The sequence below is a fragment of the Bubalus kerabau genome, chromosome 3 (assembly GCF_029407905.1).
Source record: "Bubalus kerabau isolate K-KA32 ecotype Philippines breed swamp buffalo chromosome 3, PCC_UOA_SB_1v2, whole genome shotgun sequence".
NCBI lineage: Eukaryota > Metazoa > Chordata > Mammalia > Artiodactyla > Bovidae > Bubalus > Bubalus kerabau.
Genome location: NC_073626.1, coordinates 74,343,869 through 74,360,096, shown reverse-complemented (window position 1 = coordinate 74,360,096; position 16,228 = coordinate 74,343,869). Strand labels below are relative to the sequence as shown.

Genomic DNA, 16,228 nt, shown 5'->3' with positions numbered 1-16,228 from the left:
CCTGCGGGCCCAGAGGCTGGAGTAGGGGACGCGAGTGGGGCGGGCGGGCAGAGCGAGCTCCGGGAGGCCGGCGGGCGGCGGAGAGCGCTGCGCCGCTTGTCTCCAGCGCGCACTATCGCGGGCGCGTAGTAGATGTCGCTGTTGTCCGCGCTTACGCGGCCGGCTGGCCGGGCTCTGGAGCACGTGACCTGCGAGGAGGCTGCGGCTCAAGGCCATTTTCAAATCTCATTGGCTTGGTTGTCATGTGGTCGGCAGAGGCATCCACAATTACACGGGGAATGTTTTCCTAGAGATGTCAGCCTACAAAGGACACAATCTCTCTTCTTCAAATTCCTCCCCAAAATGTCCTTTCCCAACAGCTCTCCTGCTGCTAATACTTTTTTAGTAGATTCCTTGATCAGTGCCTGCAGGAGTGACAGTTTTTATTCGAGCAGCGCCAGCATGTACATGCCACCACCTAGCGCAGACATGGGGACCTATGGAATGCAAACCTGTGGACTGCTCCCGTCTCTGGCCAAAAGAGAAGTGAACCACCAAAATATGGGTATGAATGTGCATCCTTATATACCTCAAGTAGACAGTTGGACAGACCCGAACAGATCTTGTCGAATAGAGCAACCTGTTACACAGCAAGTCCCCACTTGCTCCTTCACCACCAACATTAAGGAAGAATCCAATTGCTGCATGTATTCTGATAAGCGCAACAAACTCATTTCTGCTGAGGTCCCTTCGTACCAGAGGCTGGTCCCTGAGTCCTGTCCCGTTGAGAACCCCGAGGTTCCTGTCCCTGGATATTTTAGACTGAGTCAGACCTACGCCACCGGGAAAACCCAAGAGTACAATAACAGCCCCGAAGGCAGCTCCACAGTCATGCTCCAGCTCAACCCTCGCGGCGCGGCCAAGCCGCAGCTCTCGGCCGCCCAGCTGCAGATGGAAAAGAAGATGAACGAGCCAGCGAGTGGCCAGGAGCCCACCAAAGTCTCCCAGGTGGAGAGCCCCGAAGCCAAGGGCGGCCTTCCGGAAGAGAGGAGCTGCCTGGCAGAGGTCTCCGTGTCCAGTCCCGAAGTACAGGAGAAGGAAAGCAAAGGTCGGTATGAGCAGAGTTGTCACCCCAGCGGGGCGCGCAGCCCTGGAACCGGCAGAGAGAGGGAACACCCGGGTGCCCAGTGCCGAACCGGCAGCCTGGGGCCCCGACTGGCAGGTGCCTCTCCTCCCGTCTTTTAGAAGGGCAGTCTTAATCCCGAGATGGCTTCCTCTTCTGCCGCGCTGCCCTGACCCTCCTGGCTAGTCCTGGCCCCATGCTGATGGCGCCCGGACAGAGGAAGGGCTTGCTGGGTTTATTTTTCCTGAGCTAGACCTGAAATGCAACAAAAGAGTGCAAATGAGACCTGAGGCTGGTAAACGCAGCCCCAGAACCTCCTTTCTCCCGCTCAGATTTGCAGTCCCAGCCATGCCTTTCACTCAGTGATGATTTTAAGGTGGTCCAAGGTACCGTGTTCGTATTCAACTGTATGCACCCCGCATCCTGCGAGCTTGGGTACAGCAAGGGGAACGAGATGGCTGGACCAGTTGGTGCTTGGGCCGGAGAACAGGGCTCCCTGCCTCTGCGGGGCTAGGTAACCTTGGCTTTGTCTGGGGAAAGTGCGGAAAGCTTTGCAGTCCTTTTGCAAAGAGGGCAAAGGCATAAGGGAGGGAGAATGGAATGTGCATGGCCCACCCGGCAGGGCCAGCTTTAGGGCTGGATAGGGCAAAGAGCCAGGGGCTCTGGCTTTTCTGCCCCTGATCCTCTGCCCCAGTGCTCAGAGTTGGGCCACAGCAAGGAGCTACATTTCTCATTTCTGCGAGAATGCTTTTGTGTGGGGGCAAGAAAGCAGAAGAATTCAGGAAATTCTGGGGCATAAAACTATGCCCAGGCAGGGCGGAGAAGGTGTACTTGGTTCCTCTGGTATCTTTTGAAAGAATTGGTATCTCTAAGCCTGGCTGTGGGGCTCCCCGCCTGCCTGGGAGAAGTGGGGAGGAAGTGGCAGGTTTGGGGATCTGAGGCAGCAGTGGGATTCATAGGCTTGTCAGACTGTGGTTTGCTTCTTCCACTCTAGCCCTGTCGTGAGATGATCATTTAGAATGCTGCTGGTGAGATCCTGAAAGTTTACTATTGTACTAATATTTTGTGCAGGTCAGAAAGTAGAGAGAGAGAGAGAACGCTGACACAGACGGCAAGAATAGCCACCCATTTGTGTCATTTTGGGTACTTTAACTAACCTGGCATCATTTACAAATATCTTTCAGGGCCCACCTCATGTGAGTAATGTTTAATACAAGCATTTCCCAAAGCGGCCTGGCTGCCAGCGGGGTCATGGCCAAGGGTAAATTTGAACAGATTGAGAGAAAAAAAAAAATTCTTGATTTTTTTTTCTTCTTCTCCCTTTAATTTTGTTAGAGGAAATCAAGTCTGATACTCCAACCAGCAATTGGCTCACTGCAAAGAGTGGCAGAAAGAAGAGGTGCCCTTACACTAAGCACCAAACGCTGGAATTAGAAAAAGAGTTCTTGTTCAATATGTACCTCACCCGCGAGCGCCGCCTAGAGATCAGTAAGAGCGTTAACCTCACCGACAGGCAGGTCAAGATTTGGTTTCAAAACCGCCGAATGAAACTCAAGAAGATGAGCCGAGAGAACCGGATCCGAGAACTGACCGCCAACCTCACCTTCTCTTAGGTCCGAGGCCCGTCAGAGGCTAGGATCGGAGAGGAGCGTCGAGTTCCAGGGCCGAGTGCTGGAGGACTGGGAAGGCGGAAACAAAACCTTCAATGCTCTTTGTTTTTTGAATTTTTTTTTTTTCCTGCTAGAATGTGACTTTGGGGTCATTCTGTTCGTGCTGCAAGTGATCTGTAATCCCTATGAGTATATATATATATATATTAAAAAAACTAGCACGTGTAATTTATTATTTTTTTTCATCGTAATGCAGGGTAACTATTACTGCGCATTTTCATTTGGCTCTTAACTTATTGGAACTGTAGAGCATCCATCAATCCAGTCGTCCATCCAGCAATGTGACTTTTTCATGTTTTTCCTAACACAAAAGGTCTCTGTGTGTGGTTAGTCCATGAGCTCATGGCGTTTTGAATACATCCAGTACTTAAAAGTACTTAAATTACATATATATTTAAAAAGATTAAAACCCACAAGCTTTGGGGGGAGGGGGACTAAAAAAGCACATTACAATGTATCTTTTTGCAAATGAGTTTAGCAGTTGTCCTTGGTGAGATGGAATATTGACTGACTTTGCCTTGTAGCCTTTCCCTTGTGGTGCATCTGTGGTTTGGTAGAAGTACAACAGCAACCTGTCCTTTCTGTGCATGTTCTGGTCGCATGTATAATGCAATAAACTCTGGAAACAAGTGCACTCCCTCTGCTTTCTGAAATGGAAATATGTTGTGATGGAGATGAAAGACTTTGGTGAGATTATCTTCCTGTTAAACTGCTTGTTTGGGGCAGTTGCAGGGGTGGTAGAGAGTAGGGGAAGGGATATGGGAGAGAAAAGCTGAAGGGGGCCTTTGGTGCTGAAATTTGGCCGTGGTGGGGGAGTGATAATCCAGGCTGTGCCTGCTGTTTTCCTAGTTGGGAAGAAGCAGGGTCCTGTCTCCCCCCTCCCCTCATGATAGTAACATAATTGATTTGTCAGTGGATGTGAACTTTCCTCTAGCCTGAGCCTGGTAAGTAAACCTGTGCCCAAACCGCATTTTCCTTGCAGCTCCCCACTTGTGTGTCTTCCTTTCTTTGGTTTTGGTTGTGTTATTTTTAATGCTTTCAGTGGCGTCTTCGTGATTTCTAGCTGGTGTATCATCGTCAGGGACTAGGTCGAAATCAGTCTTGCCCACCTGGAAGCCGCGGGGCCTCCATTACAGGAGCAAAGACAAGCAGCAGCTTAGCATTGCATCGGATCCGTTTCTGCTCCCCTGTTCTTATCCCTACCCCCATTCCAAGCACAAGATAGCCAGGCCACAGTGAAGCCAAAGATGAGTGAGTTTTCTCATCCCACTTTGCCGTGGTTTCCTTGTGGAAGGATTTTATGTTTAGTGATTACCTTTTGGTGGCCTTAATGAAAAAAAAAAATTAAAGGAAGGAAAGGCTTTCACCAGTTAATTCTCCCTCCATTTAATTACAAACTGCTGGTTGGAGCCATCATATCTGGGAGGCAAGAAAATGTACGAAAAGTGACCGAAAGAATTTGCAGATGAACATGACTTCCCATGAAGTCCAATGTTCCAGTTGTTACCATGACACAGAAAACTCCAGCTATCTTTCCCCTGTGTATGAGTGTGCATATAGATAGATGGATGGATAGATAGATTGACTGATGGATTGCAGGATCCTCAGCCCACGAGAGTCCATACTTTTCTAGTCCTGCCAGGGAGAAGAGGAGAGGCCTTGGGGGGATGAGCTGACAGAGAAATCGTTACCCTAGGTTGTGCTGTGGTTTCAAAAGGTCTCCAGTAGACTCAAGCAGCTTCCTTGACAAATCCTTGGATTTGTCAAAGGGCAAATGAAAATGACAAATCCTTTTCGTGTCCCCCCGCCCCCAACTTTTCCCCTAAAAACAATCTCTTTAAGGGGGTCTCAGCCTTAAAACCCTCGACCAAGAGTCCTTGGGAGACTCAGTAATTATTCAGAGTTTTAAACTTCCTGCCGAAAACAGAGATTATTTTCCAGGTCCAAGACAGAAAGCTTTAGGGGAGCCATTTCCTTGGATGGAAGATGGATGGCATCAGTGCCAGGTTGGGAACACTGGAATAGATCTGCCCAGACCTCCATTGGTTGGGCAGGAGAAGGAAGGCAATTTTAGCTTCTCAGTTTACCTCCTGCGATGTGGGGAGCACCATTCGTTGTTGACAAGGGGTCATGTCTCAGAGGAAAATCTGGGCTACAGGCAGAGGCAGCTCCTCTGGAATAAAATCAGAAAGCCTTTGGCAAAGGCAATCAATCAGACCATAAGTAGCCATTTCCCCCCTTCCTTTCAGGGGCTCAAGGTGGGCTGGGAGCCCCCCAAGGGTGCTCTGGGCAACTTGTAGAGCGAGGAATATATCCTCCACCCGCCGACGCCCGACTGCTTTTTGTCTCGGCTCCCAGCCGGGCTTCCGAGGCTTTGTACCATGGATTTGGGAGTGACAATGAGCATTTACCTCAGATTCAAGGCTGCCTAGCCTTACCTTTGGAGACTGGGGGGAAAAAAGTGGGGAGGAGGGAGAGGAAGAAAGAAAAGAATTCGTAAGAGTAGCCCAAGGAACAGGGCATTTTTTAGAGATGTCTGGAATTCACTTGGACGCCTCCAAGTGAGAACCAAGGGGAGCGGCCTGGCCCAGGGAAATGCTGTTCCGATGGCCATTCTTGAGGCAGGGTCGGGGCGGCAGCGGGGTGCGGGCCTGCGCTGCCATTTGGGTTCTTCTCTATGGCGTGTTCTCTTCCAGGACCTTTCCAGAAGTCCCGGAGAAGACAAGGCACCCTGGCCGCCACGGTCCGCGCAGTGCTGACACTTCCGAAGGCAGACAGAGCCCGGGCGGTGGCCGCCGGCCGCGCCCAGCCCAAGGGCCAGGCCGCCCCAGCTCAACCCTCCGGCCTCGGCGTGTGCTCAGCCTCACGTCGAGGGTGTGTGTCTGCGCGGGCGTGTGTGAGTGTGGTAGGGGGAGGGGGGCCTTTCGAGCTGCTCCATCCGTCCGTTTTATTAGGGACACATTAATCTATAATCAAATACACCTCATAAAATTTTTATTGAAAGGCATAATATCATTACAGAGGTCTTCCACCTGTTTTAAACAACACGACAAGCTGTGAGAGAGCGTGTGTGGGTGTGCGTAGGCAGGGGTGGGCTGGGGCCGGGAGAGAAGCACCGGGAGAACTCCCCTCGGGCGCCAGGGGGCCGCCTCGGAAGGCCGGCCTGCCTCTGGCCGCACAGGCACGCGCTCCCCGCCCCCGGCCGCTCTGGGCTCTGCCAAGTGCTCGGTGCGCCCAGAACTCACGGCCGGGAGCTCGGAGCCCAGACGCTTGAGGAAGCAGCCCCAGTCCGGACTGCAAGACCGAGGGCGGCAAGAAGAGGCGAACAAATAGTCCCCAGCGCCTCCTGCGGCCGCGGTCGGGGCGCGTGGTCCCAGTCGCCGCCGGGTTGGCCGAGTCAGGCCGGGCCGAGCTCGGCTCACGGGCCGGGACCCGTGGGCTCTAATTGCTGCTCTTATGTTGATGATGATTTTTTTTTTTTTTTTAAATCACAGCAGCCCCCAGTTTAGCGGACTGATTTACTCCTGGTATTGGTAAATATGATCACGTGGGCCGCGCGACCAATGGTGGAGGCTGCAGCCTGCGAACTAGTCGGCGGCTCGGGCGCCGGCGGGGAGCGGCGCCGCGGCGGGCAGTGTAACCTTGGGTGGGAGCGCGGGGCGCCTCAAAATGTCCTCCAGTGGCACCCTCAGCAACTACTACGTGGACTCGCTCATAGGCCATGAGGGCGACGAGGTGTTCGCCGGGCGCTTCGGACCTCCAGGGCCTGGCACGCAGGGCAGGCCCGCAGGTGTGGCCGACAGCCCAGCCGCTGCCGCCGCCGAGTTCGCCTCGTGTAGTTTTGCCCCCAAATCGGCCGTGTTCTCCGCCTCGTGGTCCGCGGTGCCCGCCCAGCCCCCGGCGGCGGCGGCGATGAGCGGCCTTTACCACCCATACGTGCCCCCGCCGCCCCTGGCCGCTTCCGCCTCCGAGCCCGGCCGCTACATGCGCTCCTGGATGGAGCCGCTGCCCGGCTTCCCGGGCGGTGCGGGCGGCGGCGGCGGCGGTAGCGGCGGTGGCCCGGGCCCCGGTCCCAGCCCCGGCCCCAGCGGCCCACCCAACGGGCGCCACTACGGGATTAAGCCTGAAAGCGGAGCGGCACCGACCCCCGCCGCCGCCGCCGCCGCCACCACCTCCACCTCCTCCACTTCCTCGTCTTCCTCCTCCAAAAGGACTGAGTGCTCCGCGGCCCGAGAGTCCCAAGGGAGCGGCGGTCCCGAGTTCTCGTGCAACTCGTTCCTACGGGACAAGGTGGCAGCGGCGGCGGCTGGGGGAACCGGGCCCGGGGCGGGGATTGGATCCGGGTCCGGGGCAGGCGGCTCATCGGAGCCCTCAGCTTGCAGCGACCACCCGAGCCCGGGCTGTCCGCTGAAGGAGGAAGAGAAGCAGCATTCGCAGGCGCCGCAGCAGCAACTTGACCCAAGTAAGTGCAAAAGAAATTGCCCCCTGATTTATTGCTGAAACCTGTAAGGCTCGAATGTGCAAAACTGATAGTTTTACTAACCTATAAAAACGTCTAGACGCCTACCCTAGCCTGGGCGAGCTACACGCATCCATAAAAAAAGCGTCCCATAACCACCTACCCTGGGCACGCGGTTTGTACTGTAAACAGAGCGCGGGCATTAAGGCTTTTTATGATAATTCCCCCCCCAAGTTGTGAAAACCGGCCATCCTTGGTGAAATTAATTTAACAACCTCTTCTCTCCCCCACCCCGTTGTCTCTCCCTGCCTCCCCTCCGCCCCTCGCTCCCCTTCTTCAAACTCCCCTCTTCATAGACAACCCCGCAGCAAACTGGATCCACGCTCGCTCCACCCGGAAAAAGCGCTGTCCCTACACCAAATACCAGACGCTTGAGCTGGAGAAGGAATTCCTCTTCAACATGTACCTCACTCGGGACCGGCGCTATGAGGTGGCAAGGATTCTGAACCTCACAGAGAGACAGGTCAAAATCTGGTTCCAGAATCGTAGGATGAAAATGAAAAAGATGAGCAAGGAGAAATGCCCCAAGGGAGACTGACCCTGCACGGCGCCGGCAGGACCGCTCTGCTTTGCAATGGCAGTGGGGTTTTTTTCTTTGTGGGTGCTTGATTTCCAGAACTTCTCCAGCCATTCGGACATTCCCCCCACCCCATTTTATGTAGAAGTGACTGTGTGGTTGGTTTCTGTGAGGTAATTTGGGGGACTCTGTATTTGCTCGCTTATGTGGTGGAGAAACCAAGTGGCTTTGGGGTTTTGCCCTATCCTGCTCCCCTCTTTTCCTGTTCCGTTGGTTCCTTAGGAAATACCATATTTTGTGAGTGCACGCTGGTTTGAGGAGTCCTCTCCTGTGTAAATGTCTCCTATATTTCTGATAAGTGCTGTAGTTTAGCCCCGAGCGCTGCTTAGCGCTGCTCAAGCAGGGGCCAAGCGCACCCAATTTCCGAGAGCGAAGGCAGAGCGACGACGGTGCGGAGGCCCGCCCGGGCCGAGCCGTGGCCGTGTTGCCCACCGGTTAAGAAAGCCCCTTGTCCTCAGGGAGGCCGCGGGCCCTCCACTGAGATCTGGAATGAGGCTGAGAGAGGAGCCCAGGGCCTCCGGTGGGTCAGGGGTTTCTTCTCAGTGCACTGGAGGAGCCGCACTCTCCCTGGGAGGGTTTGGCTCGCGTGGGCGGCCGCGGGTGTAGGCCCTCCCGGTTCCTGCCTGAGGACCAGTTGTAAATGCTACCGCTTCCTACCAATAAATGCTGACCTGATCAAATGGAGCCCAGACGCTGGCCCTGAACACTGTGTGCTTGCTTTCTCTGCCTCTTTGCAAAATATAACCCTTATGGGACTTCTTCCCCATCTCTGGGAAGGATACTCTGCTAAAAATCCATGGCCCTTCCACCTGAGAGGTCTCTGATGTGCCTCTGAGCCTCGCTTTGGTTGGGCAGACTGCAGCATAGAGCACAGCCCCCCCTCCCCTCCCCCGGGGGAGCCCTAGACGGTCTTGTCCCAGCCTGCTTCCAATGCCTCGGCGAACTCTGTACCCGGGACCCAGTGTCAGCATTGCAGCAGAACCGGCAGAGCCGATGGACCCCAGAAACCAAGAGACCTTTCTGGGGCTTTGACATACCGCACCCCATGTCTCCCTCAGCTCACGGAGTCGCAGTCATCAACACCCCCGCCTCCCCCCTCCCCGCTACGCAACCAGGGAAAGGCCAACTCAGCACCCTGGGGCAACTCCAGTTGCGCGGGGCTGGCTGGCTCCGGGAGGGCTGAGCCGGTTAGGCTATGAGCTTCCGCCCCTCCTCACAGGAGCCCCGAACTGACCTTAGAAGATCAAAATGGTCAAGGCTCTCCTCCGCAGCTATCCCCACCCCGCTCCCTCCTCCCCCACCCAGTTTCTGTGTGTTTAGCCCCCAGCTCGGCCCTCCGAGGACCGCATTCAGAGGCTAAAATGAAGGTCATTGTAAGTGAGGATTTGGGCCCAACGCGGCCTTTGCAGGCCCGAGAGGCGGCGGCGCCGGGCGGCCTGGGCTGGGCGGAAGGCGGGGGCGATGGCAGAGTTTTGGGGGGATCCGGATGAAAGAGGGGACTTGAAGGAAAAGCAGAGGGGGGCAGGGAGGGAAATCCAAGGCCCAGATCCGGCAGAAGGTGCTGCGTACCCCCCGCCCCTGCGGCCAACGCGATACCTTGGGCTCTTTGAAAACAGGAAGAGCCAAGGTGTCATAAAGCCATCGAGTCGGCGAGACGTCTGGAGGTAATGAGTTTACAACAGGCCCGGCGCTTCGCTTTGAAAGCATCTCATTTTGATGTTTGTGTTTGTGGGAGGAAAGGAAAAATGCAGACAAAACTGGGTCTTAAAATCTGGACAATAAAATATAAACCGGACTCCGTTGGACTAAGAAGACGGGCTGGGGAGCCCCGAATGAGGTGTGAGCACCTAAGAAATAAAAATGGGGGCAGTAGGAAGGAGGAGACAATACAGTTCTGATTTTAAAAATAAGCTGGGTATAGAAGTAGCCAATGGGTGGCTCTCAATAATATTTGACTATGTCCACCGTTAGCTCCTTTTTAAAAAAGGAAAATACGTCTGTTATTTGGGGGTTGGGAGAGTTAGTGCTCTTGGGTCGTTTACTTAGGCCGAGCATCTCCCAGCCGCATGGTCGAGGGAAAGAGATGAAGTTACCACTTAAATGACCTTTCACAAAAATATCTAGCCCTCCGCTCCAAACACAGAGCAAAAATATTGTTGGAAATTATTTGTTTGCTTATAGATAAATTAATCGTTACAGCTGAATTGGAGGAAAGCATTTTTGAAAATGAGAAAAAAAAAAAAAGATCAGCCTCTTAGGAAACACCTAAACTGATTAAAGTCTTCACTTTTTAAAAAAACTCAAGTGGAATGCTCAGCCAATTCATTTTGCTCTGTGACTTTTGATATACATTTAATATCTCATTTATTGTGCTTAGAAGTTCCAATGAACACACCCCAATTGGCCTTTCCAGACAGGCATTCAGGGATAAATAAAAAACGTTTTTAATTTGCCTTCTATCCCCACCCCCATTGTCCAGTGAAATGGGCCTGAAGCATTAAAATTACAAAGTAGCTAACATTCAGGATTTAATGCTACATGTAACAGCTTTAAAAGAAAAAATGAACGAATTTAACTTCTGTAATTTCTTAGCTTTCGAAGTCCGGCTCCACTGTTAAAAAAAAAAAAAGGCCTACAGCAGTTGATATTTAGAAAGTTATGATCTGGTTGAATCTAGCCCATCCTGTAATTGTGGGCGATTACAGAATGGGGACTTACTATGTCTGGCAAAAGAAGGGCTGGAAGCTTTTGAAAAAGAGACTACTGGAAGCTCTCGGGAGCAGAAATATCTTTGGCATTCAGGAGCCTCTGTTTTCTGCACTTGACTTGTCGACAATCAAAGAGATGAAAGCATTATTAGTGTCAGCGATCCAAGCCCCAGTCAAACTAAAGAACAAGATTGGAATTGGTTTGAGTTGAATAAAGACAAGTTAAGCTCTCTCGGTTAGAGGTGGCATTTGGCCACTAGAGAGCGCCGTTGCTCCATTTTGTGATCGTAAAGCTGGCGTTGCGGCGGAAGAAGGGCTTGATTAAAGATACTTACAATCCTATGTTAGATTCCAAATTAGGATAAATTTAACCAAAAAGAATCAATGTGCACTATTACATTCTCCAGAAGTATTTATTATGTATAAAATTTTGGCTTAGGATTTCAGAAAACTTGGACTATGGCACAGTTGAAAACATTACGTTAATGCATTGTATCAGAACAGAAAAGTGTAAAAGAATACATGTTTACGAAGTTAATCGCACTCTGTTCCCATTCAGATTATAAACGGAATGCTTGAAGGAAAAAAAATAAAACTGTTTTGTCCCAAGAGGAAATGTTGTCTTACAATGTTTTCGTAATTAGGCCAGAATGTGTGTAGAAATGACTTTGTAGTGTTTGTGTTTCTTTTTCGCCCCCTCAGGAATCACAAAGTTCTAGAAAGTGCTTTGTATTATTGAGATCTGGACTCTCTCTTCTTCCCCCCCATTCCATTCCAAAATCCACTATCGAGGGTTTAAACACGCGCGCGCGCGCACACACACACACACACACACTGCAAACAGTGAAATTAAAAGGCACGATTACAAAGTTTGTTTCAAGGCTTTATTGAAAATAATTACTCTTTTAATTGGGTATTTGCAAGATTGGAGTACAAATCGTTAACCGTCCGAATCAGTTCCTTCGCCTAGGGATTTAAAGTAAGTTTTTAACCTGGTGATAACCGGCAGAAAAAAACAACAACAGCAACAAAACCCGGACCCCCCACTACTCACACAGCAATACTAATTTTAAAATAAGACATGCCTTTATAATCTGCAGATTCATTAGCAAACCGTTTACCTTCACTATTTCAGCTATTCCCTGTACAAATAAACATTCTCTTGTTATGCCTTTCCGTCTCAGACCTTATTTTCTCCATTTGCAAAATAATAATATTCTGTCCACCCGGACTAACCTCAGGATCTCACCCACGAGCTGGGCCAACCCACAAGGGGCAAGAGGTAGTTGAAATCGGTCGCCTGCTACGCCTTTGGGAGCTGTCTGGGGGTTTTTAGACATTCTGATTTGTCGTGAAAAGCCAGCAAGGTGTGTTTAAGTTCTAGCGGGGGCGTCCTCGGTGGGCTGAGAGAGTGTTTCTGAGGTCGGTTCCCGTGGGCCTGGCGCCCTCAACAACGATTATCCCAAGAAAAAGGGTCACCCAAAGACCCACGAAAAAGGGCAGAGTAGGCAAAGGAAAACACACTCAGCAGAGACCTATTACATTTATTGGACATTGAACATCATCAACACAGGAGTAGAGGTGGGGGGAAGAAGAAGGCGAGAGAGAAGGCGAATTGGTGGTGTAACGTCAAGAGGCTTCAGAGCCAGTTTCTAAAATCAGGAATATTTTTCCGATTCACACTCGATTTGCCCACAGGACACGGGACGTTTCTCTTCCTCGTCCTTCATAGAATGAGTTTTCTTTCTTTACCTTTGGAAAAATTAGTAACTTTTTAAGTTGAACACGGCGCCTGTTGTCGGCACTAATTTCACAAGCTTGTTGCATGAACTAGAATCGTTAGAAGATGGGCGCCGCCTGCAGCTGCTTGGAACCGGCATGTTCCGAACGCCGGCCCGGAGGCTCCTTGGGGGGCTCCCGAGTGTCGGTTCCCCGACCTCCGCCCGGGGCCACCGCCTGCCGAGGTCCTCTCCACGCAAGGGCTGAGACCCGGAGCCGCGCGTCCTGCCGGAGAAAATACCAGCCTCCCCAGCGTGAGTCCTCCTTCGCGGCTTGGAACATTTCTGTCTGCTTTTCTATTTACCCTCTCAGCAATGCTAATGTTCCCCCTCCCCACATTCTTCAGGCTGCCCCCTGCGTCTGGTACTGACGTCTATCAAGGGTGAAATGATGGAAACTATATTCATGGGCATGATTTCCATTAAATATCAATTAACCTGGGAGCCTCAGCCAGGCGTGCAGTGCGTCAAGGGTAAATGTACATCTCATTTCCACAAGGCCCGCTCGGCTGGAAAAGAAGGACTTACTTAGATTCGCTTTGATAATGCACTTTGGTATTGAGGTCACCTTTGTGGCCTTTAATCAAGCCACTTGGATAGGACCTAACTCAAATATTCAGTCCGGATCGTCTACACGGCTTGTCCTCGTTCCTTGGGCTGCGCCCGCGTGTCCAGAGGCGCAAAAGCCACGGCCAACCTCTGAGGGGTTGCTCCAGGGGCCGGGGAGGGAGTCATTTGCTCCACAGTCTCTTGGGAGTGGCCTCCCTGCCTCCCCGCTCCCCCACCCCCAAGTGTAAGGCTCTGCGGTGCCCCCGCCCTGCCGGCCATGGCCCGCATTCCCTGGGCCCCGGGGGCACGGCGAGCCCTTGGCAGTGCGGTTTTATGGGCCCCCTTTAAGGCTGGCGGAGGCATCTCCGCGCCAGCGTGAGGCGTCCCGTCGGGTGCAGTGATGTCGCCTCCGCGCGGATCCCTCCGCGCGGTTATCTCGCGTCCATCTCGCTCCCTCTCCCTGCAGTGGCGTGGTGCGAAAATGCCTCGCCGGGGCGCACCGGGGCGGCAGCCTCGGCAGCGGCGGCGAGAGCGGTGGGAGGGGGCTGCGGGGGGGGCGAGGTGAGAGGTGGCGGCGGGCAGAGGGTGTTTTTTTTCCTTTTCCCTCCAGAGCGGGGGTTTGTAAACCGAAGCCAAAGAGTGTCTCCGTGGGCCGGGCGCACTTTTTTTTGTTTGTCCCGGTGCGCTCAGGGCCGCCTGGTGCCTGAGAGGAAAGAGTGGAGGCAGCGGGGCAGGTCACCCGGGGTGTTGGCGAGTTTATTGCGGCCAAGCCGGCCCGCGCCGGGAGAGGCCGGGCGGGCAGTGGAACGCGGGGGCTGGGTGAGGCCCTGCGACCCGCGAGGGAGGCGGCGCGAGGTCGAGGCGGCGGGCGCGAGAGAGGAGCATGAGCGCCCAGTAGCGGAGTGCCCGCGGTTGCGGGGTCTCAGAAGCGGCGGGCGGGCGGGTGGCAGCAGCAACGTAGCCCGGCGGCCCCAGTGGCGCGAGCAGCCGCCCCAGAGGCCCCCGCGGCAGTGCGGTGGCGCTGAGGCGCGCTCCCTGCCTGCTCCGCGCCGCCCGCCCGCCCGGGGCCGCCCTACCTTGGCCCCCGGCCGCTGGCCGCCGCCGCCGCCGCCTCGATGAGTTCGTACTTCGTGAACCCGCTGTACTCCAAGTACAAGGCGGCGGCCGCGGCGGGCGAGGCCATCAATCCCACTTACTACGACTGTCACTTCGCGCCCGAGGTCGGCGGCCGCCACGCCGCTGCCGCCGCCTTGCAGCTCTATGGCAACAGCGCCGCCGGCTTCCCGCACGCGCACCCGCACCCATCGCCGCCGCCCGCCGGGCCGGGTTGCAGTAGTGGGGGAGGCCCGGGTCCCGGCCAGGACTACTTCCACCCCGGCGGGGGCAGCCCAGCCGCAGCCTACCAGGCCGCCCCACCTCCTCCGCCGCCGCCTCCCCCCTGCGGTGGGATTGCCTGTCACGGGGAGCCCGCGAAGTTTTACGGATACGATAACTTACAGAGACAGCCGATTTTTACGACCCAGCAAGAGGCCGAGCTGGTACAATATCCTGACTGTAAATCGTCCAGTGGTAATATTGGCGAGGACCCAGACCACTTAAATCAGAGCTCGTCTCCTTCTCAAATGTTTCCCTGGATGAGACCACAAGGTTGGGATGCAATTTTTTTTTTTTTTTTTTAAGCGGGGAGAGGGGGAGAAATCTGCTTTCATCTCACGTAATTACTTTAAAACTCCCCTTTTCTCTCCCTCTCCTTTTTCTTCTGGTGTAGCTTGCAGTGACTCTTATTCATGAAGTAGTACAGACTTTTTTTTTCTTTAAAGTAGAAACCATGAAAAGATGATGGGGGTCATAATAATTGCTAGGACGTTCTCGCTGTCCCTCTTGCCTGCCCATGCTATATATTATATCAGACCTAAGGAAAGTTGTGTATATTTCACCCCTTAGACCTGTTTCAGAAACCTCCAGCAACCTGCAGACGCACCATTACATTTTTAATATTTATTTTCCTCTTTTTTTTCTCTTTGTTTTAATCAGCAGCTCCTGGTAGACGAAGAGGAAGACAAACCTACAGTCGTTTCCAAACCTTAGAGTTGGAAAAGGAATTCCTTTTTAACCCTTATCTGACCAGGAAGAGAAGAATCGAGGTTTCCCATGCCTTAGCCCTCACCGAGAGACAGGTAAAAATCTGGTTCCAGAACAGGAGAATGAAATGGAAAAAGGAGAACAACAAGGACAAATTCCCGGTTTCCAGACAGGAGGCGAAGGATGGGGAAACCAAAAAGGAAGCCCAAGAGCTGGAGGAAGACCGAGCCGAAGGCCCGACAAATTAACTTCTACCTTTAAAATTTTACCGCAGACTATTAAAACTAATGATCAGCATATGCTGGTGGACACCACCTGTTTTCTTTTTTGGAAAGGACTTTACCTGTGTTTCAAGCTACCTTCATGTCACTGCTCTTGAGGTTTCTGCGCTTTGAGAGGGATTTGGGTGTTTAAAAAAAAAATGTTTCTAGTGTCGCATAGAAACAGCCCTTGAGCTGTCCTATGTAAGAGTAATTTGATACTGACCTTGTAGCTATATTTTTATAATGGTAGTTTTTAATGTCTGAGCTGGTGATTTTGCCTCGACAACGTAAACTTCCTAATGATTAGCACTAAATAATTGAATATAAAATGCTTTATTAATCAAACAAGTGCACTTGAACGTTTTAAATCTTTTCTTTATGGTGAGTAAATTAAAAGAAGTTTATTAATTTTAAAAAATTATGCCCGCAGAATATTTACTTTATATTATTTGATTAAAATGTGTTATTTATATTTTTTCTGCTTTTATAATGAATGGTTCGGGTGCCTTTTGTTTACTCCAAAAGGTTTCTTTGAGAATTTTGTAAATATAATATCTCTGGGAAAAGTCTGGGCCAAATATTGAGAAAAGCACATGTTAGCTGAAGAGTGTAATGTATAGTCCTGGCTCTGCAGCTTCCTTAAACTTGGGGAAAATGTTCGGCTAGTGACAGAAGTTTCAGGACAATGTCAAAGTTGACATTTAATAATTTTTCTATAGTTTATACAAATTATGGCAGTTTAATCATCTAAAGTGAATGAATACTTGAAAAGTCAATTATAACATTTTCACTTAGATACTTTTTAGCCTGGCAAGTCACCTTGTGGAACGCCTCTCCTTTCTGAATTTGCTTTCGTTTTGAACTGTGCTTGGTATCGCCTGCAACTGCTAGGTCTTTGTGCTGTGGCCTCCGCTGTGATTCCGGTTTTTGTGGGTTTTTTTTTTTTTTTCTGAGGAGGTGCCATATTTATTTGTATTCTC

At 52.1% G+C, this 16,228-nt stretch overlaps 3 protein-coding genes across 4 annotated transcripts; all 3 read left to right on the top strand.

The window, feature by feature from the left end:
* The first annotated feature begins 305 nt into the window (after positions 1 to 305).
* Positions 306 to 3,384, top strand: HOXD10 (homeobox D10). Its single transcript, XM_055572146.1, has 2 exons — positions 306 to 1,087; positions 2,438 to 3,384. The coding sequence occupies exons 1-2, from the start codon at positions 343 to 345 to the stop codon at positions 2,713 to 2,715; spliced, it is 1,023 nt and encodes a 340-aa protein (XP_055428121.1). The 5' UTR covers positions 306 to 342; the 3' UTR covers positions 2,716 to 3,384.
* A 2,589-nt stretch (positions 3,385 to 5,973) lies between these two features.
* On the top strand, positions 5,974 to 8,557 carry HOXD9 (homeobox D9). Its single transcript, XM_055572144.1, has 2 exons — positions 5,974 to 7,234; positions 7,588 to 8,557. Exons 1-2 carry the CDS (start codon positions 6,442 to 6,444, stop codon positions 7,827 to 7,829), a joined length of 1,035 nt encoding a protein of 344 aa, XP_055428119.1. The 5' UTR covers positions 5,974 to 6,441; the 3' UTR covers positions 7,830 to 8,557.
* A 4,913-nt stretch (positions 8,558 to 13,470) lies between these two features.
* On the top strand, positions 13,471 to 16,224 carry HOXD8 (homeobox D8). Of its 2 annotated transcripts, none has more exons than XM_055572149.1 (2): positions 13,471 to 14,550; positions 14,941 to 16,224. In XM_055572149.1, exons 1-2 carry the CDS (start codon positions 14,019 to 14,021, stop codon positions 15,231 to 15,233), a joined length of 825 nt encoding a protein of 274 aa, XP_055428124.1. In that variant the 5' UTR covers positions 13,471 to 14,018; the 3' UTR covers positions 15,234 to 16,224. The 2 variants fall into 2 exon arrangements, with proteins under 2 accessions (XP_055428124.1, XP_055428123.1); XM_055572148.1 differs by having other exon boundaries at positions 13,476 to 14,550; positions 14,938 to 16,224.
* The last annotated feature ends 4 nt before the right edge of the window (positions 16,225 to 16,228 follow it).